The sequence below is a fragment of the Crocodylus siamensis genome, chromosome 4 (genome assembly GCF_052110815.1).
Source record: "Crocodylus siamensis isolate JL-2025a chromosome 4, ASM5211081v1, whole genome shotgun sequence".
NCBI classification, from domain to species: domain Eukaryota; kingdom Metazoa; phylum Chordata; order Crocodylia; family Crocodylidae; genus Crocodylus; species Crocodylus siamensis.
Window position 1 is genome coordinate 106228650 of NC_143398.1, and position 26322 is coordinate 106254971.

General features: G+C 42.0%; 1 protein-coding gene across 6 annotated transcripts in view; it reads right to left on the reverse strand.

The window, feature by feature from the left end:
- Window positions 1–26322, reverse strand: part of KDM7A (lysine demethylase 7A) — a 107896-nt gene that overhangs the window by 46440 nt on the left and 35134 nt on the right. For 5 of the 6 annotated variants that reach the window (XM_090043275.1, XM_090043276.1, XM_090043277.1 and 2 more), the window contains exons 2-4: window positions 16446–16531; window positions 3210–3327; window positions 2187–2347 (exon numbers count right to left, since the gene is read on the reverse strand). In XM_090043275.1, the coding sequence (XP_089899401.1) occupies window positions 2187–2347; window positions 3210–3327; window positions 16446–16531 (365 nt within the window). Of the gene's footprint in view, window positions 1–2186; window positions 2348–3209; window positions 3328–4620; window positions 4940–16445; window positions 16532–26322 lie in introns of all 6 variants that reach the window. The other variant, XM_090043280.1, reaches the window with a different exon arrangement.

A 26322-nucleotide genomic window follows, 5' to 3' on the forward strand; every position in this document is an offset into this window, starting at 1 on the left:
CAGAGTCAGGAACTATCAAGTTTCAGTCGAGATAAAAGACATTAAGATACATTAAATTAATATTAACAACATTAATATAATGTATCCCAATAACAATCCCTGTGGCAGGTTGTGGAACAGTAAACTCTAAAGGGATTCCTATATCGTTATCCTCAGCAAAAGTCACTGCTAGCATATAAAGTCAGCCTTGTGAAGGGGGTTAACAAGAAAGCGGTATAAAAAGATAAGTTACACTACCCAAAGACAGATACAACCAAGTCAGTTGCACATGCAAAGTATTCACTAACACTATTAAGAGCACCAAATGCAAGTAACTTACAAATCTTGAAACATACACACAAACAATTAAACACTGAAATTCATTTCTAGTATTTGATATCTAGACAGCTTTCCTATTTCACAGCTGCAGTAATAGGAACATACCATATGGGGCATTAGAATGTCACACCTGAACCTGAAACCGGGCCAGGCCAAAATTTGGTTGTTCTGGCACCTAACAACCAAATTCAAATGACAAAATAGTTGACGTGCTAACCATTCTACTGAGCAGTCAATCAAGGCAAACAGCTCGTTTGTAATCTATAGTATGGTTACAACATCCAACACTACGTATTTCCTACATTCAAGAGCCATTATAAAATGCTGACAGAGGCAAAAGTCCTAGTTTTTAGTTCACTTCAGTATGCTACCTCCCTCACATCAGCAAAGAAAAAGTGCATGCACAGAGCTCTCAAAAGTATCGCATTATACAGTAAACTCGAGATTGCAGGGGGCTCAGTTTCATTGTACCCCTTCACCATCTATTCATGTGGTATTCTGGAGGTCAGGGACTGCCAGCAGGCCTGATGGAGTAGCAAATCCTCTTGGATGTAGCCCTTTGGGTTTCTGACTCCCATCCTTCTCCACCCGTCCAGGATAACAATTATGAACAGAGCTAGACTGAAATTTCTGACAAAAGTTTCACTGGAAAAGTGTCAATTCACTTAACCCAAAACGTTTCATCCAAATATAGTCTCAAGTTCAACAAATTTTACTAAATCCAAAAAAGAATACTGAAGAAACATTAACTACATTCCTGGTGGATTTCTCGGCTGCAAAGATCAGGTGCTGCTGGAGCAAGGGTGTAAAAAAAGTACGGCCCATGGGGCAAATCTGGCCCACTAAGACACTTGGGGTGGGGGGGGGGGGCGGTGCGCAGCCTGGGCCATGGGACATGCTTCCAATCTCGCCACCCCCAGATGCGCAGTGGGGCTGGAGCAATGTGGCAGCTAGACTCTACTTCCCAGCAGCCTCAGTGGCGCCAACTCCTTCCAGCTGCTGCTGCTGCCACTGAACCCAGGCCTGCTGCCTGGGCACCCTGTCCTTTCCACCGGACATCTATCAAAGTGGGTGGGACCCATGGGGGCTGGGTCTTCAGCCCGGTGGCTGAGGTGAGGTCACGGGCAGACAGGCTGGGTCCAGTGGCCTGTGGGCCCAAATAGTTGCCTACCCCTGTTCTACAGTCTACTCTTCTAAAAGCAGAAAACAAAATCAGAGTTTCCAGGACCCCTGCTGGGCTGATCAGGAGCCTGGGAGACATTGCTCCTGGTTCTGCAACAGGGAGTACAGATGTCCTGAGATCCCCGTTATAGAACTGGGTCTCTGTGCCTATAAGTAAAGTACTCTCTCGTATTTAGTATGTATTAGCAATGTTCATACAGGGAATCAGTTTTGGAACAGCCACCTTACTGTAAAGGCCAACACTATATAGCTTGCTGCACACTAACTGCCCCAGGACCTAAGCTATTAAAATTTTAGACTGGCCCCACCTCAAGAATTAATGTATTGCTAGTACAAAAACACTGGTCTGTTTGCTCACCAAGCAAGAGAACCATCCAGATAAAAACCCCATAATCTAGTGTTTATGGCATGATGTAGAAGGAACAGATGTTGCACATTTACTTGGTATCATCCACTGAAAAATTGAGTATTGAGAGCTGAATGCATCTTTATCATATTTATACCAAACAAACAAAATCCAAGTTGGAGGTTTAATATTATCCTTTGCTGGTCTTCTGGTAAGAAGTGTTCAGCTAAGACCACATACATTTGACATCCCTGAAGCTATTAACAGCTGTGCAAGTATTTGCACTTTACTTAAATCAACATATATTTAGAGCATTTATACATATTGCGGAGACCCTTACCCACATAGCGTTCCACATCCAAAACAGAAAAAGTAGGAGGAGGAAGTCTAAGCCCTAGGCCATCTAGTTTAGGAACCATTATAGGAACATCAAATCCATGTTTCTCCAGGTATCGGTGTGTTAGCTGGCTGCCATGCATTTTCAAAATGATTTCATCAGCACTGATGGGGGTTGAAAATAAAGGCATTAGCACTGAAATGCAACATCTTTTTGAATAACAAATTAGCAGAAGATACATTCACTTAAGTAGAACCTCACATTTCAGTTGCAGACATAATCTAAACAAGGCTAATAAATGGATCCAGTTTTGTGAATTTAAGTTTTCAACAGGATGACAAGCCTACTGATTACATGTAGTAAAACTTTAAAAAGACAACACATTTAAAGCTAATACTTTCATATACAAGAAGAATTAAAAAAGTCACAACTTTAAGAGAATTTGAGAAAGGCAGTTTTATGGATAATGATCACAAAAGTACAGTAGGAAAAAAAACATGCTTTAAAGAAGTAGCTAACCATTATCTTCTGGATAATTAAAAAAACAAAAAACAACAAAAAACACATTGTGGCCTTCTTCCTTCATCATTCTCTGAAATGCTATCAGGACAGAAACTGGGGAATAATATGTAAGTGTCGTTTCCCACCCCCCCCCAACAAAAAAAAAAAAATTGGGAAGGCTGAGAATGCTGAAAGAACTGCACTGCTAATTATTTAGGGACTTCTAAGTGATTTGAGGCAATGTCAATAGATTCCATTAGGAAATCAGTAATTTTGTAGTAATAAGTAGGAAGTAGCAACTCCATGGGCATAACAATGAGTTACAACATAGTGACTAAGAGGCACTTATATGGACCTGAAATGCTGAAGAAATGGAAAAACTTGAATTCTCAGGAAGGAAAGGAGCTGGTGGGTTACGGGGAAGCAGATGAGGCTGGAGTATTGATAAGGGGATGGGGCTTGCAGACATATTCAACACCCAAGGCTTTGGCCCGTTCAATCTGACATCTAAGTAAGTTTCCACACCTTGGGAATGAACGAGCTTGTAGTTGTTTAACAAACGTCCCTGTTCCAGCTTGGACTGGTTTGGAACCATCATCATATTCTGTGTAGTCATGTCTGTGCCAGTTCCTCCTCTTCTTCACTAAAGGATTAAAAAACTTAAAATTAGTTAATGCTGATGTCACAAAGACAAATTCACTGTTCCAACAGAGGGTCAGACTAGGCAGATCCGTAGAAAGCGAGAGAGATGGGCTCAGGTGTCCTCAGGCTGAGGAGGGGCTAGAATTCAGGTCTCCCACTTCCTGGACAATGTTTTAACCACTAGACCAGTGGTCACCAACCTTTTTAGAATTAAGACACTCCTCTGTGACTTTTGTGAATTGAAGAACACACCATTTCAAAAGCCAATTTATTATAGTGCTTACCAGCCCGCAAAGAGGCTAGGCAGTGGAGCAGGGAAGTGACAAGGCAGGGAAAGCCCAAGGGTGCCCTTATCTGGTTTACCCCTCACACATCTTGCAGCACCCCTCAAATGATCTCACAGCACCCCTGTGTGATATGGCATCCTGACTGGGAATCACTGCACTAGATTACCACGGCAAAAAGATAAGCAAGTCCTCCTCCTCCTGTCACTAAGCTGCATGCACGATCTCAGCTTCAAACAGGGTATAGCTACACATTCGTTAATGCTCAGTAGCGAAAACACATTACATTTAGTACATCTAATATGAGGTACTAACTAAATACACATTAGGCTGCCTTAATGTGCAGTAGCAAAAACGCATGCTTTTTTAGCAACGCTTAATGCGCAGTAGCCTAATTTTACTGCACGGTAGCAGTTTTTGTTGTGACATTCCAAGGCACAGTAAGATAGGCTACTGCGCATTAAAGCCCACATGTGTACACACATACAGTCCCTTCGCGTGGTTTTTCCCTCCACATAAGGAACCAAGGATTTAGTCATCAGTTTATGCAGAATTAGACTGCAACAGAAAAATCTAGACAGAACTAGACTGCAACCAATATTATTACATGTAAGTTAGACACGGACACAAAGATGGGCAACCTGATGGCTTCTGAGCACAGACTACTATAGAACTGTAGGTGGCTGGGAACCTTTTCAGTCCAAAACATGGGCATGTAATAAGTCTATGCATTTTAGTGCTTTTATGGTCACTGAAAGGATATTTGTAGATATCTAAAAGTGCAATTTAGACATTTTAAAGGCAGATTAGAATCCATGTCTAAATGTATAATAGGTCCAGGAATATAATTCAGGTTCTCATCATCAGTCCTCTGTTTTAAGAAAATACCACTTAATATTAGTATTCATTTAGTATCAATACACTATAATCACATTCTGCTGGGTACTAGAGCAACATGAAAATTCAGTCCGACTAATTCAAACTATTATTTCTTACCCTGTCTCACTTACCTCATTTCATCCTTTTATGAATAATACTTAATGTCTATCAATTGCTTCACATGGTAATTGAGGGAGACTATATATAAAGTTGTGGTTTTCTTTAGAAGGAAGTTTGCCCATCCGTGAATTTGACAATGTAGAACATTTAAGATGAATACGAGTTTCCTGCGTTCGCCTATTATTCATGAAGCTAAGAACTATAATTAAATTTCCAGCCACGTGCTTCAGTAAAAAGGATCATTAATCTATCAGCTTGGAAGGAACTTCTGATGAACTCAGCCCCAGGTTATCGCCACCTTTAATGGTACCTCCAATGTACCATTAACCACTTAAGGGAAAATGAAAGAAAAAAAAAAAAATTTAAAGCCTCAGGCTTATCCATGTTTTATCTTTGGATTACTTATAAAAATGAAAAACTACGCCAAACCAAGCTCAGCTATTTTGTTACCTGCTATTAAAAGGCAGCTGTTCCAAGATACATGCCGAGATCATCTCTAATATAACAATTAATGCAAAGCAGGAACTTAGCATATCGGCAATGAAAGAGCTAGTATTATTTTTGTGTATGAATGAATAGGTCATAAAATAGACACAAAATTATCTGGCTGATAAAACAGATATCAATCTAAGCCACCGCTGTCCAACTGGTAGCCCACAAGGGGCCAGTTTGCAGTCCCTGAGCTCTCACCTGGCTGCCATTCCACAAAGTGCTCTGGCTGCAGCAGAAACCACAGGTTCTGGCTTCCACCCCACTGTGGCCACAGTGTGGAGCAGACCAGTCCAGCACAGCCTGCAGTGCCAGGGAAGCCCACGACATGGGATACCAGAAGAGTGCAGTGCAGCACAGAAGCTCATGCCTAGGGCGCCAAAGGTGCGGCCGAGTCACTGGCACCTGTGCACAGAGCCTATGTGGAGGAGTATCCACATGCTCAGTACAGCAAAAAGTACACCTGAGACCAGGGGAGCCATGACCTGTGCTGGCGCAGCTCCCGCAGCACACAGCCCTTCTTGGTGCTACCCATGCACGAGGCCCTCTGGCCACTAAGTTGGACAGTCCTGATTGAAATACAATAATACTACAGGTTCTTACATTTACAATCCCAAGCAAAACAAAATTCATTAAAAACATGAGATACATTTAAGATAGGCTCTTCAAACATGCAAAGAAGTTTCATTATATCCAAACTACAATGAATTTTAGCAAAATTGTAAAATACTGTAGCGCTTCAATTAGAGATAGGATTTTTTTAACTATAGAATTTTCTACTATTGCCAATGCCAGCTACTGTCCACCAATGATTGACAACTATTTTTTTTAATATACATCTCCCAGCCATTAAACATGACAGGCAATTATTCCTAATTATATCTTCTTTTCTGCAGAGCTAATAAACTGTACCTTCTAAAAGATGCTTAGGAAAATAAATTGGCTCAATTAAAACACAATGTTTGTAGTAACTTACTAAAAATCGGGGTTGTAGAGCTAGTTTCAGGGGTAAGCTATTCAAATGTTTTTTGGTAATAATTGAACTTACCTGTTTATTTATGAAGTACATTTTAAAGCCATTTCCTTAATCATAAATAATATGTGATAATGTAACAAATTAGCAGCTAATCCTGATTTACAACATACAGAAAGTCATCAAATGCGTGATACAATAATCTACTACAGCTGAAAAAAATGTAGCAATTGCATAGGGTTTTTAATTTTACGATGCAGAACTGTTGTTTAAAAATAGGTCTTTTAAAATATTTGACAGCTACCAGTAAAATTCTCTTTCAGTTAATTCTTTAGTATACCACTTGATAGCTGAAATGGTGCTTTATATATCCACAAGAAGAATATTTGAGAACACAAGGCAGTATGAAGAGAAGTTTCTTGTTTACTAGTCTGTTAAATAATTTTCTATGGTTGTTACAATCCAGTATGGCTTGGATATAATGAATGATATACAAGCAGATGAGAAACTAAGTAACTTCACTGAACAAATTCCTTTATATGAAACACTGAAAAAGTTAAAATATTGAAAAAAAATTTAAAAAAAAAAAAAATCAGAGTTAGAAGTGGGACAGGAAAACAAGCTAGGTGAATTCAACCAGAAGTTTACCTATGCACAGTAAAGTAGGGAGCTAGCTTGTAAATTCTGTTTATGTTCAACACATCAGGACAGTGACCCCGCTGTGACAAACTATACTATTCTTGCATATCCTCCTCTTCATGTTTTTTGTTCGCCTCTCACAAAGTGCAGTGTTTAGCACTGGGTTCATAAATGCTGATTGTATTATGAGACCCTAATCCCTGCATAAGATCTCCAGTGGTATAATCAGCTGTTTTCTCCTGTCATATAACATGGGATCCGATTAGGAGTTGAAATAAGATGGGGAAAAAAGATGCAAGAAAGACATCTGTAGTATTGCCAACAGTTGCCATATTTAATTATATTTTTTCTTTTAAAAAAGCTACAGATCCTGGAGTCAAACGCTTCAACATTAAATTTTTACCTCTAAAGGTTACAGATGCTCTTGAAAATGACAAAAAGCGTAAATTAAAGTTTTCAAAACAAGTAGGAACAGGAAAGATTGCACAATGCACCGTATTTTATAAGATTAATTCCCACCCCACCCCCCAACACACACAAGAATGTGTTAATATGCACCAAAGCTAGATTAAAAAAAAAAAAAAAATTTCCCCATAGGGGGTGCTGGTTAACAAACTACGCCAGTTAACCGAGGAGCCCAAACAGGCTTAGATATAATGGGCCACTGCCCCTCCTGCAGGCCCCGCAGGACAGGGAAGATGCTTTGCCCGGGGCCATGGGGGCTCAGTGAAACCAGAAGTGCCACAGCAGACGCTTCCAATTTCACTTTTACCTTACAAGCTGGCATGCCCGTTAATAGAGCATGTAGGCTATTAAGGTGCCAGATAACTCAGCTTTTACTGTACACTAGAAAACATGTTGCATTACCTTTTTGAAGTAATCCACTCATAGCATCTGATGAAGTATGCCATTATCTACAAGAGTTTGTGCCTCTGAAATCAGTCATTTTCTGCCCTGCTTTCTGCTTACTTCATTTTTACCTTTTAGGCTACTAATTACTCATTAGGCCTGTGCAAAGTAGCTAGTATTCACTTCATATTTAAATTTGGCTGATTTAGGGGACAGTGATTCAAGTCACTGCCCCAAATCGATTCAGCCAAAACTGATTTGGAGATCTGGCTGCTGCCGAAGGTTGGCCAAATCTCCAAATCAAACAGGCTCCACCCCCTACCCACTCTCCCAACCCTGTCAATGGATGTTCCACCTGGCCCCAGAATCCCAGCACTTTAAAAAAAAACAAAAAACCCTGCACTCACCAGCTCCTGCCAGGGAGGGGGCAATCCCCACTGCCCCCCTCACTGCTCTGTGCTGCGTGGGGGGGCTCTGCCACAAGTCCCCAAAAGCCCCAAGGCTACTGCAGCAGCCAGTGAGTGCAGGGCTAAAAAAAACCAAGGACACTGGGGCTGGGCAAACAGGCAAGGGATGGAGGCTCATGGCAGAGCCCCACATGCAGCATGGGGCACTGGGGATTGCCCCCACACCCACCTGGCAAGAGTCAGTGAGTGCAGGATGGGGGGGGGGGGGGGGGTGAAAGCCAGGATATTAGGACTGGGAAGGGCAGCTATTGATGGGGCTGGGGTCAGAAAGGCACTCAGGGGGCCTGGCAGGGTTCCCTCCATGGTCCCTTCGCTCCTCCTTCAGCCCCCCCCCCTTCCCCCTACTTACCAGCACAGAGTCTGGGTCCAGCTCCCAGCAGCAGCAAGCAGGGACTGCCAGAATCACCAAATCGGTTTGGACCTTTTTAATTGGTCTCCCAATTCAATTTGGAATTGGAGATTCAGCCGCCAAACTGGGCTGAATCTCCTCTGAATTGAATCAGCACCCAAAGCTTCACACCACCCTATTACTCATATCTTAATGCTTCATATTAGCACAACAATGACCCTCCCACTGGACTGCATCTGCAGTGAGTGATCTACTGGTCTACATGGTATGTTTGTCCCAAATTTTCAGAAGCAATCTGAGAATAAAAAAAAAAACCTCACATGTTCAAACTGCATGCCCACAATGTTGCACATCATCAAGTTAGCAGCATAGGCTTGAAAATTTGGGCCCCCTACATACACAGATGCTTCTCCAAGCAGTCATGTGTATTTGGTGCTCTCCTTACCAAAGGTCTATTTAATTCTGTCTGAAACAAGAAAAATAAAGCAATTTGCCGGTATTTGTAAATTTGATCTTTTAGACTCAAACACAGAGCAGCATTTCTGTTGTTTTTTGTGTTTTGGGGTTTTTTTGTTTTGTTTAGTTTTTTAAGTACAGTCAAACCCAGAACCCAAATAATATCACCCCTCTTTATATCGCAATTAGTCTATTATCAAACCTTCCAACATCAATGATCAGTTTCCCCATGTAATAATGAAAAAAAAGTCTGTTTATTGTCACTCCAGGCACTATAACAAATCTCTTAAGGTCAACAATCTGTGGGTAAAAAAAAGAAAAAAAAACCCGACAACTTACTGTGTAATATCACAATTATCAAATGGTGTTTCAAGATTCAGTCACTTAACATACAATTACTGACAAAGTAATTTGCCTTGCTGAAGAAATATATGAAGATACAGAAATGAAAAAAGTTTTTGTTGTTGTTGTTGTTGTTATTATATGATAGGCTTTTCAGGTGCTTGGCTAAGCACCTATGAATTTAAGTCATCCCAGAGCATAAGAGTAGTTTGCGCAAGACTTCAGGGCCATGAGAGCAATTTCTGATGTTAAATTGCATAGGATGCATAGGGCTTTTACCATACAGTGCAAGTGCTCATGAAACTCTTGGGGATAAACAAGTATATATGCTAAAAAAAAGGTCAGAAACAGTTAATTTTGGGGGAGGAAGGGGAATGGGAAGGAACTCAAAGGCTTAATAATACAGTAAAAAGTAAAGGTGTCACCCTGTGGCCAACTCATTGCCACAAGCAGCAGCTGTGTTTCAGGTAGAGGTGGTCTACCTGGGTCAGAAAAAAAAAAAAAGTCATGTTGCCAAATATGGTAAGTAGTGGAATCCAAGATGGCTGCTGTCAATTCACATTTTGGTCAATATTTCAGCCCCTACTAGGGTTAGAAAATTAATTCCAATGATGAAACCAACATTGTATGAACCATCTCCTTTGTGGTAGTCATACTGGATTCCAACACAACTGCTACGAATTTACAGTTTTCTTCATTATTAGATACCCAAAAAGGCTTGCAAAATTGTTACATCAACTGTGTTGCGTTTCAGATTACCTAGACATGAAAACAGTTGATGGAGATTGTTGACTACAAACTTGCCCTTATTACCCTTAAACAAGTGTCACAATGGAGCCGACAGCACCACTAAGTTCAGCAAAGCACAGAAGTACAACCTGGAATCAACAAGCTGGATCAGGTCTCAAGGTAAGTTCTCAGCCAATGATTAGCCAAAGTGCACCTGCGGGGATTATGCAAATAAATAAGGAACTCGTTCAATGTAGGACAGTTGCTGAATTTGACATTTGTTATGGCAGTATTCTTGACAGACTATCAAGTGGTGTTGATCTTATGTTACAAAATTCCAAAAGCCTCAATTGGCACCATTCTTGCTAGATTTCACACAAAGGATATATTGAGAGAGTGTTAAGAAAGTCATGCAAGGTAGAAGGTGAAAGGGAAACTATCAATATCAAGTAAAGAACATACTAGGACATCAAGCAAGTCTACTCTAGCAGTTCACTGGAGGACGTACATATTCAGCCAGAAATGTTCCAATCAAAAGAGACCGAGTTAAGTGCTGTCACTCGAATCAGTGAATGCAATACACAAAGCTGACAGAGAAGACTGAAGTGTTGCATTGCCAAATTGGTGTTGAAGATCTAATAGCTACTGAGGCATCCTACCATCCTGAATGCAGGCAGGAGGAGCACAGAAAACAACAAGTCTCTTATTCCCATTTGCACGTGGGGTTTGCACAAAAAGATATTCTTCTCTCTCCTGAAGCGAGTGCATGGCATCAAGCAACTGATGAAGTACATGCCGGTTCTACACAGAAAAATGAGTACAGTCCGAAAGACATAGCCATTTAATAGAAGATGAAGGTGGTAAATGTCTTCTGACCACACAAACAAATGAAGTGAGAACTTGGACTTAGACATTTTGAATGCACGTGACAAAGGGAGAGAGATCGTGAACACCATTATCCAGAAGTGTCTTACTGCAGATGTTAACAAGAGCTTCTATGCAAACATAACCAAATCAAAACTGAAAACTTTCAAGAACGTAACATCAACTGTGGGGCAGCGCAGAAAAATTTAACGCAGACATAGAATGCAAAGATCCAGCAAAGGCTACTTGCAGCGACTGCAGCGCATAGAAGGTCTGATGTGGACTCTCTCCTACAGCATGAGCTGTCTGGATACCCTGCATCACTTTTTAAACCCAAAAAACACTCAGTGTGGCCAACAGGGAAGCCTTGTCACAGATCTTAATTGGAGATAAAACAGTAACTGTTCTGCCAGATACTACTTCTGAGAAATCAGCTGTTATTATCAAAGGCATGGCTCTTGTACAGAGACTAGGAAACCTGAAAACAGCATGAACATTTGGAGATTTGGCCGATTCCTTTCTGCAACAAGTGTTTGCCAACTATTCCACAAGGTGCAATTGAAATGACTCAGTTAAGGACTCAAGATACTAGGCTAATCCATAGAATCATTAGCAGCAGGTCTCTTACATTACTGGCATCATGGAGTAGTTTCATATCCTTACCAGCAAACAAAGAAAACTTAGTAAATTTTCGAAGTGAGAAGCTTCTTAAGGAATTGTGCCAATGTTTCCAAATTGGTAATCATTTCGCCGATGGAAAAGCAGAGCACTACAACTCATGTGACCCTTCACAACTTCATTCACAGCAAGAGGTGGAAAAAAGAATGCTCTTACATGGCAACCATACAGTCAGAGATACTCCTATCTGGTACTTTCCTGCAATGACATGTATAGAGTGGTCCTTCTTCTATGGCAGTGGTTCTCAACCTTTTTTTGTAGCAGAACCCATTTGCAAACATCGATGGCCAGTCCTGACGCAGTGCGCCTCACTCTTGACCCACTGCCTCCTGCCCCCAACTCAGTGTGTAGGGTACGGTGGACCCCAAGCACCCCTTGCAGGCTGAAACTCTGCCAATCTGCAAGGGAAAAACCCACGATTTCCCATGTTTTTCTCCTTTAAAGGATAATCCATTTTTTTAAGTTTGACCCTTTCATAAGATTGGGTTGAGAAACACCATTCTATAACAATCTTGCGCCCAAGGTCTGGATAAAGAGAAGCAACCTAGTAAGAGATTCATTCTAGTTCATGATATTGTCAGAATTGCTTGAGCCAGTCCACACATTTCTAACTGGACTCCACAGCATTACTGATTGTGACACCACCAGCCAGTTCAGTGATCACACTAAGAAAACTCCTTAGAAAGCGTTCATTCAACATCTACATCTATTGGATAGAACTAGGATGTAGGCCCAATGTTGATAAGGATTTGTACAGTTGTGTAGAAGAGTCTGTTGTGTTGCTGTTATCAGTCATCAACATCTTTGACAACCCTTCTGGACGTTAGAGTGAAATTATTCCATCAAGGAAAAGCTCTGGATAAACTTCTGCCTACATACAACTCTCTTGTGCAACATGTAAATCAAGCCAAATATCAAAGCCTAATCCATCATTACCATCAGCTGACCAATGTGGTTGGCAAGCTGTAAACAATGGTTATGTTCCTATCAAAATACACCTGAACCATTTTTAGCAGAATACCTCTGGATAACAAGTTGCTAGTGCAAGACAGGATACTGGGGACCAGCACGCTCGTGCAGAAGCAGGTTAATGTGCCATGCACTCCTGGCTGCAAGTGCTGAGACAGCATGTTGCAAGCCATATAATAACTACACGGATTCAGAAATAAATTCAAGTGAAGAGATCTGAAAAAAATGCAATTACCTGTTGTATTAATGTATACATACTGCTGTATTACCATTATATTACTGGTGAATTAGATTATTAAATTGTCCCACTGCCTCAAGCTCAACATATGCCCATGTTTCATTGCCATCCAGTTATGCATTAATACCAGACTTACCCCCATTCTGAAATTTAAAAAAAAAAAAAAAAAAATTGTGGTTTTTAATTCAATACACTCAAACAAGTAGGCTAGCCTGAGTTATTTCCAGGGCTGAATCATAGAAAATTAGGGTTGGAAGAGGCCTCAGGAGGCCATCTAGTTCAAGTGCCTGCTCAAAGCAAGACCTTCTCCCTCCCCCCCTTCCTTCCACTCCCAAACTAGATCATCCCTTGTCTAGCCAGGTCTTACAAACCTCCAAGGATGAAGATTTCATAGCCTTTCTGGGTAACCTGTTCCAGTGCTTTACTACCCTTCTGGTGAAAAAGCTTTTCCTAATATCTAACTTAAACTTTTCTTGCTGCAACTTGAGACCACAGTAATAACTGACCACAGTGTGAACATGAGCCAGGAGTGTGATGCTGCAGCCAGCAGGGCCATCAATACTCTGGCATGCATCAATTGATGCATCCCCAGCAAAACCAGAAAAATCATTGCAAAGAAGTGATTCTCCTGCTCCACTCAGCATTGGTGAGACTGCAGTTGGAGTACTGCGTACAGTTCTGGGTTCCGCACTTTACCAGGGATGTGGTAAAGCTTGAGAGAGTCCAGAGAAGGGCCACACATATGATCAGAGACTTGCATGGCAAGCCATACAAGGAAAGGCTGAGGGACCTGGGATTCTTCATCCTGAAAAAAAAAGAAGGCAAGAAGGGACTTGGTAGCAGCTTACCACTATATCAGAAGCCTACATCTACGGCTCGGTGAACAACTGTTCCCCAAGACACCCTTGGGGAAAACTACGAGTAATGGTCACAAACTCCTGGAAGATAGTTTCGGGCTCAATATTAGGAAAAACTACTTCACAACTAGGGTGTCCAGACCGGAATAAGCTCCCTCCAGAGGTGGTGCGATCATCTACCCTGGAAAGCTTCAAAAGGAGACCAGACAGTCACTTTGCTGGGGCCACCTGACCCCCAGTTGTCTTTCCTGATTGGTGCAGATGGCTAGTTTTGCTGGAAATGCATCAATTGAGATGCAAAAAAAATTGACATTTACCTCATTGAAACGGAAGGCGTTATCATTTCATTATTAGCTTGAAAGAATACAGACCAGATGTAGCAAAAAAATCAAGTTGCACAAGCACCCATGTCATGAGTTTTGCCTGTCAGCAGCTAGGGGTGGAGGGCCCAGAACACTCTGGCACCAATCTCCTTGACAGCTGGCAGGCTTTGTGGCCTCACCAGGAGCTACCATCCCTGCAGCTTTCACCCTGCTATGCCTTGACAGTGTCACCCATGTCATGAGTTTTGCTTGTCCTCAGCTTGAGGTAGTTTCTCCCAAACCCCTGCACTTATCTCCTTGATATTTGGCAGGCTTTGTGGCCTCCACAGGGGCTAGGATGCCTGCAGTTTTGACTCTGCTGTGGCTTAACACATACACGTGATGCAAGTTTTGCTTTCAAGACTTTGGGGTGCCATTTCTCCAAACCCCCTGCACTCATCTCCTTGAAACTTGGCAGGCTTCATGCCCTCAGAAGGGGCTAGCAGACCTGCAAGATTCATCCAAATCAGGGCAGAAATTACAAAGTTATAGGCTGTTTTGTCCTTCCCCATTATATCCTATGGGCAAAATGTCAAAAGGGGGAACTGTTTCAACGGAACAGAACAAGCCAGCTGTTTTGACTCTAAACAAAATTAAAAATGGAACATTGTTCCATCAAAACATCATAAGGGAATGCTGCTGTTTCGCACAGCCCTACCCCCAGGTCCTTTTCTACAGAGCTGCTGTCCCACCAGTCGCTTCCCAGCCTGTACTGGTGCGTAGGGTAGTTCCGTCCCAAGTGCAGGACTTGACACTTCTCCTAAAGAACCTCATGATGTTCCTTTTATCCATCTATCCTCTGCCAAATTGCCATGATTGATAAACAGTAATGTTTATAAAAACCAAAATATTTAAACTTGTACAATACTAAGATTTGATCTGTGTAACAGCATATACTACGCACAAATTTTGGTATAACACACTAACAAGAAATTTAAAAGTCGTATTGCACAGAAGTCAGGCTTACAAGGTAGGAAGTAACTGACTGAAGCATTTATCCAATGCTACCTAACACAGGGAAAAATTATTGTTTCAGTGTTTAAGACAACTGCCCACTGCCACCTCCACAAAATTAGAATTAAAAGAGTGAAAAAAATATTTTCTTCCCTTCAAATTCATAAAAGTGAAGATTTAATTTTCTTGTTAAAACACAAATACCACATCTCCTCTTTCACTCTGCAGAAACTCCATGCATCTAGTTGTGCTCATGTGAAGAACAAGGGAAATGATTCTTCAGCCAATGTAACCACACAATTAAGTAACCAATATACAATAGCACATCTATCAGACTTACTTCTCAAAAAATTGACATATTTACCTCTTTAAAAAAGAAGGCTTTATCATTTCATTAATACCTTGAAAGAACACAGACAAGATGTAGCAAAAAAAAAAAAAAAAAAAAAAAAATCAATGTAGTTTAAAACAAATTCAGCTACTCTGATAAGGTTCAACCTAATTCATCTGTGACCAGAAATGCCTATAACATCAGGCAAACTGCACACATGGTGCACTTCACTCAAGCTTAGAAGTGTACTGCATACAGAATGTTTCCTTTACTTCTGAAGGAAGAACACAAACCATAATTCACTGTTGAAAAGGCTATAATAATTTTCATCTTGCTTCATTTAGGCATAGATGCTAAACATCCAGGGGAAGTCAAGGAGCTGAATGGAATAACATTCATTTGACATCTACTGGCAGAAACAGTTCTTAATTTTTTTTTCTTTCTACTTCTGTTCTCCACTCTAAGCACACGGTTATTTTAGCAAAGCTGTATTTTCATCTGGTTTACTATTAACGAAGGTAATAGTGTTAGCTTCTATTGCTGACATTAACATCAAATACTACCAGAAGGGAGATTTTCCAGCATTCCACTCACTTATGACTTATGCTTCAAATGGATTTCACGAGGAGAGAATGGGGCTGAAAAGAACTCTCCGCTGCCAATTTGAATGGCACTTTATTATATTTCCAAGAAGCTACAGGATTACATGTGACCCTGTGTGGAAATTTACGTGCAAATCAAACCCTGGAACGCAAGGAAGCATGAACAAAAGTTCCGAGGACACAAGTGGCGAGATCCAATTTAGGTTGTAGCTCTCAACATTTCATTGGACTGCCTTTATGTAAATCCTGTCATTCATGCAAGAAGGGGAAGACATGGGTCCTGCTGGGCTCTTCTTTTAATTCAGAGTTTTTCAATTTGAAAGTAGAAACTGATCTTCAATCCTTCCCAAGTTCCAAGTATTTCACCATACGTACCTCTCCCTATTGGCTCTGGGCACTCAACTACTCTTGTAAAAATTTCTCTACTTTTGCTTTAATCAAACAAAACTATAAAATATAACAACTGGGTTATCCACATGCTTGCGCACACACCTGCCTCCAGGCATCGAGTTACCTTCCAGAGCTTTTTTATTTTTCTTAACTATTTTTTTTCAGTTTAATATTAAACATAGCCTGTTAAACAATCACATTTATTGGGAAGTTCTTCTCAATAATCTTTTTCAAATTTTCAATTAAAAAGCAAAGCATATGGTAATTCAAATTTAAACTCTGAACACTTAATACTTACTTAAGGAGGTTCCATGAAGAAGTGCACAGTTAGGACAGTGGTACAAATCAATGTCAACAGCATGGTGCTCCTCTACGCCAACACAACTGAAAAAATTAAATTAGTAATGAGAACAAGGGAAAAAAAAAAGTCAAGAGTATAAATCCATTCATTCTCACAATCAAAAAATTAGTCTAACAACATTGAATAGAGCAGACTATAGCTCTATTCATTCAGAACTTCAACAAGACAGCATACCAAAGCTACCACACGGTATCTGTCACTTTGAACATCTGCATAACTACTTTAACAGTGTGTAAATCATGGATTCAAAATGTAACCGGGAATACCACTTAAAGTATCTGATAAAATAACCAAAGGGAAACAGATTCTTTCAAACTTTTAACCAGAGTCCACAAGGTAGCTGCAGAAAGAAACAAACATCAGAGCTTTGATCTTAATTACAGGAAACAGGGTGTGCAGGGCAATTAAAGCAATTCTCTTTATAAAAGCAAAGCCAGAAAAAAATTGTATTACTGAAGTCTAAGTGCTGGTAATTTACAGAAAACATCAAGGAAGCTTTACTGCTTCCCATGTGGCAGCATGTGTCTTCTTGTATACTGCAAAAAAGCGCATGGATGACTATTCCCTCAAATAATCAACAGGAAATAAGGTACAATATTCATTTTTTCCTAATTCTTTCCTTTGTAATAGTAGCTGTTTAAAGAGCAAAAAAAAAAAAAAAAATCACACCAGAAAATGTGCATTTCTTTCAAAAGAAAAAGTAGACATTTCAAGGACCATTTGAAGGACTTAACTCAGGTAGCATATACTTTTTCCAAGATAAAAGTGGGATTTGTGGCACTGTTCATTTTATAATACTAGTTATAAAAATACCAACAGTAGGATATTTAGAAATAATCTGGTATCTGGACTAAATGTTACAATGTATTACTTCCTTTCTTAGAAGGATATCAACAAAATGATGGATTTAAAAGAACAGCAGGGGAAGAAAAGATTAGCCTGTCTGTTCAAGGTAGCTAGATATCAAAGGAACTATTGCCAGTGATATTTTGCAAAAGTTTCAAAATCACTGGAGATTGACTAAATAGTGAGGCACTGTTTATTTAGAATACTTTGCCGATTATCTTTAAACTATTTTTTCTGGTAGGCATCAAATTCTGCCAAATTGTTCCCCCCCCCCACCCTCAAAGAATAAGACTTGTTTGTTCATTAAGAACACTAAAACAATGTGGATTTTTTTTTTTACATCCAGAGGTTAATAAGATGAACAAGAGTAATATCTGTGATAGTAATAATCTAGTTGCATTAGATTTATTGATACTACTGACATGTAAAATAGGCTGGTAGCACATTTAGGCAATATAATGCAACACAGCCTCCAACAACCAATAGCAACATGTTATAAGACACAACATCTATAGTAGATTGGTTCATAGATTGTAAGGCTGGAAGGGACCTCAGAAGATCATCAGATCCAGCCCCTGGCACCAAGCAGGAAAGATAACTGGTTAGAATAGCCCAAGCGGGTGGTGCCATAATTGACCTGTCAAGAAGACAACCATCAAAGTTAATTAATACCCATAAAAATCACTACTTCCTAGGCACCCTTTACCACATTCAGTCACAAGTTACCCGTTTCAATTTAATAAAAGCTGAATATTTTACTTCCATCTTCTATTGATTATTTCACTTCTACCGAGAGCCATGGTTACATGCTGAAATTTCTTAATAGTAATCAATATCAAGCCTATAAAATACCTTTTGAAGTTTAAGTCATAAAACCAATAAAACCCTGGTTAGCACCAGTCAACACAAATACTTACAGCCTGAACAATATATTGAACTACACCCTTAAAAACCAAAAGGTCTGACTTGCTTGTCAGTGTACCAATCACAAACTTGACAAGCAATTGTCCAAAGTTCCCCCGTAAATATTCACATATACAAGTATGGTTTTGAACAGTCATCCCACTCTCTCACCTAATTCCTATTCAATTCTGTCTTAAAACTTCAGCTCTAAGCATTATAAAATAAAAAAATAAAGACATAAAAAATAATAATGTCTATAATAGATTGGTTCATACATTGCAAGGGTGGAAGCAACCTTGGAAGATCCATTACAGATCTCTAGTCTATTGCAGAGAAAAGGATGAAAACATGGATCTTAAAAGATCAAAGCCAGAAAGCAGATTAAAAATAAAATCTATTTGAGAGATCCCATTACTTTGATGGACTTGGAGACATCTATACTGAAAAACACAACTAGTTTTTGATGGTATGGTAACTGGCATATTTTACTGGATATTTTATTTGTAGCACATCCATCATCTTGCCAGTCAGATTTGCAATCCTCAGCTGTCCTCGTCTTAAAATATTCATAATCCACAGGATGGTTACTGTGTACCGATATTTATAGAATATGCCTATCACTTTTAATATCCACTTCAGCTCAAATCATGGCAGAAAAAGTGAGTTCTAAAGAGCATAAGGAAAGGAACGGGTCCAGGACTGCTGTTAACCAGGAAGGGCTGTCAACTAACATAATAGCTTAATGAAAGATCTGTGGCTTGTCTCAGAGGAAAACAGTTGTGTCTGTTATCCACTGCACTTTCAACAGCGGTTAACCAAATCCACATTCTACCAGAAATTCTATATAGAATGTGTGTGTTCTTCAATCACAGTTAAAACTCCACAGGGTGCAGCTTTTTGCTTTTGAACAGGTTTAAAAAAACAGCTAATTTTGCCATAATTCTACTTCAGGATCTGCAACTTTACACTAGAGGTAGTCTAAAACTAAAGCAAAAAATTTGTTAGGCATAGCAAGAAATAAAATGCTCTCACTGCCTCAGATTTAGAAGATTATTTACTATTCCACACAACCTTTTAGGATGGCTCCAGAAACTCAGTACACAGAGTTAGCTTTGGCTGAAAGACAGCTTGGCTGAAATACAGTGAAGGCAAACACTGTTCCCTGTCTGCTGTCAGTGCTATAAATAGGGAGCTTCAGAAGAACTCTAAAGGAAAAGGTCACAAAAGCAAGCAAGAACACCCAAAAGCAGAGAGCAAGCAGCAAAACAGAGCTGGCCAGGACAAAGAGAGCGTGCGTGTGTGCGCGTACAGAAGCAAGGGTGGTAACATTTGCAGTAAGAGGAGCAACTAAAAGCAAACACCTTGTACAAAAAGTGAGCAAAATAGCCTGTGGTGTTCTGCAAAAAGGAGACCAACTCTCCAAACTAGCTACCAGGATAGCATAAAAAAGAGAGTTTTTAATGCTGTTTCACACCCTGGACACAAGCAACCAGAACGTTATTGCTACCTGGCAGCTGCTGCTGACACAGCAAAGACTACCCAGAGGGCCACCGTTCAGGTGCCCCCTCTAAAATCAACACCAGAAGCCGACTTGCCCACCCCTAGTTGTACTACTCCCACACTGTTTGGTTCAGCTGGAGGCAAAAGCTGCAGTTCATAACACAAAATTAACTGGTAGGGCAGTGAACACATGTTCTTGCTGGTTACAGCAAGGCCAGTAAGAAGTAGCACAAAAGTTTGAACCTTTATTGCCATAATCTAGGACAGGTGTTTTCAACCTTTCTTGGTCAGTGTATGCCCAGTGGCTAGTCAAGAAGCAGGGAGTCCCCTGGTGGCGGATCAATGGGGAGGGAGGGGGGGAATCCCCACACACCTGCACAGCAGTGAAACCGAAAGTGTTGATAGCACACAGTAGCACAAAGTGCTGGCGGCCCCAGCCCCCCACTTCTCCACAGTGTTGCCACATACCCCCTGGGGCCTTCCCAAGTACCTCCAGGGGTATGCATACCCCCCAGCTGACAACCCCTGATCTAGGAGGTGAAGGTAATCAAGGCAACAGCTGCACTTGAATTTTGCTGCCAAGAGCCCTCTTGCCAAAAATGCACTAACAAGATTTCCTCCCTAGTGATATTTCACCAAGCATTTTCTGGCAAAAATCCCCACCACAATCATCTTGGATTGGGATTTTTGCAGAGTTTCCGGACTACTCCGTACCTGCATGGCAGCAGCTATTATAAATCCTACAGAACTACAGAAATAGGAATCATCTGGGAAGCATTTCTACTAGCAGTGCGTGTTTGTATGTGCTTATGATGACCTTACATGCAACTAAAGAAAAGACCACAGAGGAAGACTATCCTAACAAACCAGATTTTATCTGGAATAGTTATAATGCAAACGCAAGCTACAGGCCTAGTTTTGATGATTCCACAGACATTGTTCTATACTCATCCCTAGGTACTTCTTTCCACAACTGATCCAACCCAAATTATAGTCTTTATAATCCCCAAAACTAGTCATGCCACTAATGAGGGGGTCGTACAGAAGACTAAGATTACAAGTCTATTTAAATCTTGACAGTGTATTGTTTAGTACCACCCATTTCAATATTTTTTGGAAGGATTATAAATGGACCCCTCACTTGACAACCTCCCCTCCCACATTTAATGATTTTATCATCACATACTGTCCTGCCTCTAGTTTCAGACCTCCAGTGGATTACTCAACTCAAATATAAATAAGGCTTAGATCAGAGGTTCTCAAACTGTGGTCCACGGACCACCACTGGTCCACAAGCTCCATTCAGGTGGTCCGCAGAAAGGTTGCGGAACAATTGAGAATATCTGTACTTGGCCCTGCACTTGATTTATTTTTTCTGACAACAGAGATTGGAACAAAAAAAGTTTATTAAGTGGTCCACCAAGACTCTCAGCAATTTTCAAGTGGTCCATGGGGAAAAAAAAAAAGTTTGAGAACCACTGGCTTAGATAATGCCTCCTGAGAGTCAAAAGACTACTGTGAAAGGAGTGTCCGGTCTATCTAATAGACACACAATGACCTTCCCTTTTATATAGGCACTGAGAATGCTAATTTCCCTTCAACCTTTTTTTAAGTTAGCAGATACTCTCCTCTGCGAATATTGCAAGCCATAGGGATGTTAGACAGGATGCTGAAAGATACTGTAGCACAAAAAGCCTCTGATGTCCTCCAAGGTTATGCTAAAAGGTTTACTGAAGGTTTGGCAAGATACCAAATTCTAAAAGTAGTGTTGGCCCCAACTTTTTTTAAATCAGTACGTGCTAACCTGCAAGAAAGTCTTGACAGCTCTTCTGATGTAGAACAGCCTGATGGCTCTGTTGTTGCATCTTAGTTTATAAATAATAAGCCTCCAAAAGGCAATGCCACCTCTCAAATTATCTATGCTATTCTCTCAAATGCCTCAAATAACTAAACAGGCCTACAACTGTTCTCAGTTGTTTCCCTCAATCTCTCAATTAAGCCTAATTGAAAATATCCCCAATTTAAGAATCAACCTTAACCAGCTTTGGTCAACGGCCCTGGCTTTTAAGCTTGCAATGTGGAAAACCATGGGATAGGTTGGATAGGGATGATCTTGCGTTTAGCCTCTTGAGGTCCTTCCCAGGCCTACTTTGCTACTCTATACAAGGCCAAAAAGTGGGCGAATGGCCTCAATACTACAGAAATATTATTGGGTAGAGCCATGTATTGCTAGTGAAAGATTTGTAGCAGGGCTCTGAGGTATTTCCGGTGGCTTAGACAAAAGAAAGAATGGTGTGAAAACAGGCAACTTGAAGGATGAGAGCTGCAAACTAGTACCAACAAAGGGTATACACTGGCCAGAGTCACAACCCTGAATTTGAAACCATGAATGAATTTGGTCATGACAAGTGACTAAAATTATTTTTGGGGACTAAAAAACACCTCCTTAGAACGTGGGGACCTGGGCACAGCATCCATTACTCAAAGCTGCAGCGGTAGAAAAGAAAGCACTTCTAGTTGTACCTGTTTCCCATGAGAAAAAAAATAAATAAATCTCTTAGAGACGAATGGGGAAAAGGAAATAAGAAGAGACTAAAAATCAGATAAAGCCACCTTTGTGAATTTCTAGAGCTCTTGCACCAGGGACATCAAATCAGCCACCTGATTGAAGACATATTTGCTCTTCACTGTCTGTTCACATCAAAAGGAAGATGTGATGGGTCATTGTCACTGGAACCTCTACTTCTGCCTTAGCGGCTTGAAGGAAGGTAATAGTACACAAACAGATGCTGCCTGAAGGAAGACTAGTCATATTTTCTTACATTATTTTCTTTTGTGGAGCTCAAACATACAAGCCCAGAAAGTACACAGGCACCCTGAAGTCCTTCAAGCTTCTAAATCAAAGTCATTGCCCTGGAAAAGGTCACCAAAGTGTGGTCTGAATCTCCATCGGAATCCCCAAGTACCAGAGATTTGAAGATCTTAAATATAGCCATAGCTGTGCTGACAGCAGCATGTACTTACAAGGTAGTACAGGCTCTCTGCTGATCCCTGGTCATTAAAGCCTTTAATGCCCTTCCATGTTCTTGCAATAATTTGTCCACAAACCAAGACCATTTGTCCCAATTCAAATAACCATATTTAGACAACACTATTCAGTTATGCACATCTCCATGTTGGCAGACATTTTATCCAACTAGGTTTAGTTTCTTTTGGCCTTTCTCCCTGGGTGTGAATTTTAGGAACCCCCTTCAGCTTTGACCTATAAACTACTAGAAGCAATCCTAGTGGAGTGGACGTAAATGCACTCAAACCCCTGGAAAACAATTTGCTCTTTCTTGGTAACATACTAGGACATGACCACTAAGTGAAAACGCCGTGTGCCACATATTTTGTAAGCTCTAATCACCTAATTTATTGATATCATAAACCTGTCAGGCACTAAAAGATGACAAGATACCCAACAGCTTGAGAGATTCTTCCTGCCCCATATCTCCCCGTCTCCATACACACACACAAAATACCAAATATTGACAATAACATTTTAATTTTATTAAAAATATATATATTTTTCTCCCAATGTGTGGTGTATATAGAGGTAACTGCAGAATAGATTAAAATGAAGTCTTACTCCTGTATTTTGTGGGGGAAGTGGAGAGATAGGGTAGCTGAGGGTGTTCGTGTGGTTGCGTGCGTGTGGTAGAGGGTGGGAGGTATCAGTGAGTAGGGCTCCCCCCAGACAAGTGGGGGGGGTGCAGTGTGGGATTGTATGGGGGAGAGTGCGGTTATGGTGGGGTGTGCATAGGAACCCCCCGTGCATGCCTCCCCCAAGCCGGTCAGCACCCATCCCAGCCCCACAACAGCCAGGAGCCCATGTGCTCTGTGGTGCTTCCCTGTCACTGCTAACACCGTGCACTCCAGCCCCACTCCATGCCCACTTCAGACTCACCCCCATCAGAACAGAGCAGCCAAAACCCGAACACAGCCTTAACCCAGCCCGCCCCATGCCTGCTCCATAATGATGCCCATGGCATGTCCTGCTGCCCCTCCAAGCGCACAGTGGGACTGGGGGGGACTCTGCATCTAGACTGCCTCTCTAGGCAGCCCAGGTGACACCAGCTTCTTCCAGTCCTGTGGTACCAGTGGGCACTCATGCTGCACAGCCCCAGCCCTGCACCTGCTCCTGCTCCAGGCTTACCTGCCTAGACTCAGCAGCGGCAGCACAGGACAGAAACTGCTCCCACTCCTTGCTACTGCCAGCCATTCCTGCTGCAGCTGCCTAGAGCCTGAGCCAGCTGGGCAGCCCAGAGGCAGTGGTGATGGTGGCATAGACACAGGAGCAGCCTGGCGCAGGCTCCAGGCAGCTACAGCAGGAACAGCCAGCAGCGGCAAAGGGGAGGGGCCACTTCCCACCCACCCCCACCCCCACCCCACACTGAGCAACAGCTTCTGTCCTGTGCTGCTGCTGAGCCTGGGTGGGTGAGCCCAAAGCAGGCAAAGAGCTGGGGCTGTGCAGCTTGGATCCCCACTGGTACCATGGGGCTGGTCCAGCAGCAGTGGCAGCCAGAAAGACCTGCCACCACCTGGGCTGCCTAGAAAGGCAGACCAGCCATGGAGCCACCCTAGTCCCACTGCATGCCCAGAGGGCAGCAGGATGTGCCACAGCTGGACACTGCCTGAGCCAGGTGGGACCAAGAGATCCGCTGCAGGCCAGATTTTGCCCACCCCTGCTCCGTGTTTTTTTGTGAACACAAGGTTACTTTCTGACAACTCAGGGAACGTCTACAAAAGACCCTAAAAATGCAGTAGACCAATTCTACTGCCCATTAGCAAGTCACAGCAAGAGCCATGCTAATCTGCATTAGCATCACATAGAAAACAATGTACACTGGCACTACTACACAGTAACACCAATTACAGTGCATTAAGTTAGCGCATTAAACTGCAGCACACTTATAAGCTTGGCAGTGCTACAGTCGCTAGCATCATGGTTGAAAGACTTGCAGGTCACGACTGATCACAAAGTGAACATGAGCCATTAATGTGATTCCATAGACTTCAGACATTAGGGCTGGAAGGGACCTCAGAAGATCATTGAGTCAAGCCCCCCGCCCAAAGGGCAGGAAGTCAGCTGGGGTCATAGGATCCCAGCAAGATAAGCATCCAATTTGCTCTTGAAGGTGTTCAATGCAGGTGCCTGAACCACCTCCGATGGCAGGCTGTTCCAGACCTTGGGGACTCAGACAGTAAAGAAGTTCTTCCTTATGTCCAGCCTGAAACACTCTTGCAGTAGTTTATAACCGTTTGACCTCGTCATCTCTTGGGGCGCTCTAGTGAACAAACGTTCCCCCAGATCCTGGTGATCACCCCTGATAAATTTATAGGTGGCCACCAGATCACCCCTGAGCTTGCGCTTTTCCAGGCTGAAGAGCCCCATGGCTCTCAGCCTGTTGTCATAAGGTCTGTTTTCCTGACCTCTGATCATGTGCGTGGCTCTTCTCTGGACTCTCTCAAGCTTCTCCACATCCTTTTTGGATTGTGGAGCCCAAAACTGGATGCAGTACTCCAGCTGCAGCCTCACCAAGGCCGAGTACAAGGGGAGAATGACGTCCCGGGATTTGCTTGAGATGCATCTATAGATGCAAGCCAGCGTTTTGGTCACTTTACTAGCAACAGCATCACATTGCAGGATCATGTTCATCTTGTGGTCAATGACGACCCACAAGTCTCTTTCTTCCATAGTGCTACCCAGCGTAGCACTGCCGAGCCTAAAAGGATGCTGCAGGTTTTTCCTCCCAAGGTGGAGAACCTTGCATTTTTCTATGTTAAACACCATCAGGTTCTCATCTGCCCATTTGCTGAGCCTGTCCAAGTCAGCCTGGATCACCTACCTGTCTTCTGGTGTGGATGCTTTGCCCCAAAGTTTGGTGTCATCGGTGAACTTGGCCAGTCCGCTCCTGACTTCAATGTCCACATCATTAATGAAGATGTTAAACAATATGGGTCCAAGGACAGAGCCTTGGGGGACCCCACTGGTCACAGGACACCATGATGAGTGACTTCCATCAATTACTACCCTCTGGGTCTGACCACCGAGTCAATTTTCCAACCAGAGGATTGGGTGGACCCAAGGCCACAACTGGCCAGCTCTGCCAAGGGGTGATCATGGGATACCAGATTGAAGGCTTTTTTGAAGTCAAGATGTATGACATCAATCTCTTCTCCCTTGTCCAAGTGATAGGTCACCCGGTCGTAGAAGGAAGTGAGATTGGTCAAGCAAGACCTACCCACAACAAACCTGTGCTGGCTATCCCTTAGGATGTTGGCGTCGGCCAGTCCATTAAGGATGGCCTCTTTAATAAACTTTTCTAAGATCTTCCCCAGGATAGAAGTCAGGCTGATGGGCCTATAGTTAGCCAGATCTGCTTTCCTCCCTTTCTTGAAGATCGGCACCACACTGGCCTTCTTCCAGTCTTCGGGCACTACACCAGAGCGCCAGGAGTTTTCAAAGATCCGTGCCAGGGGCTGGGCTATTATGCTCGCTAGCTCCTTGAGTACCCTGGGA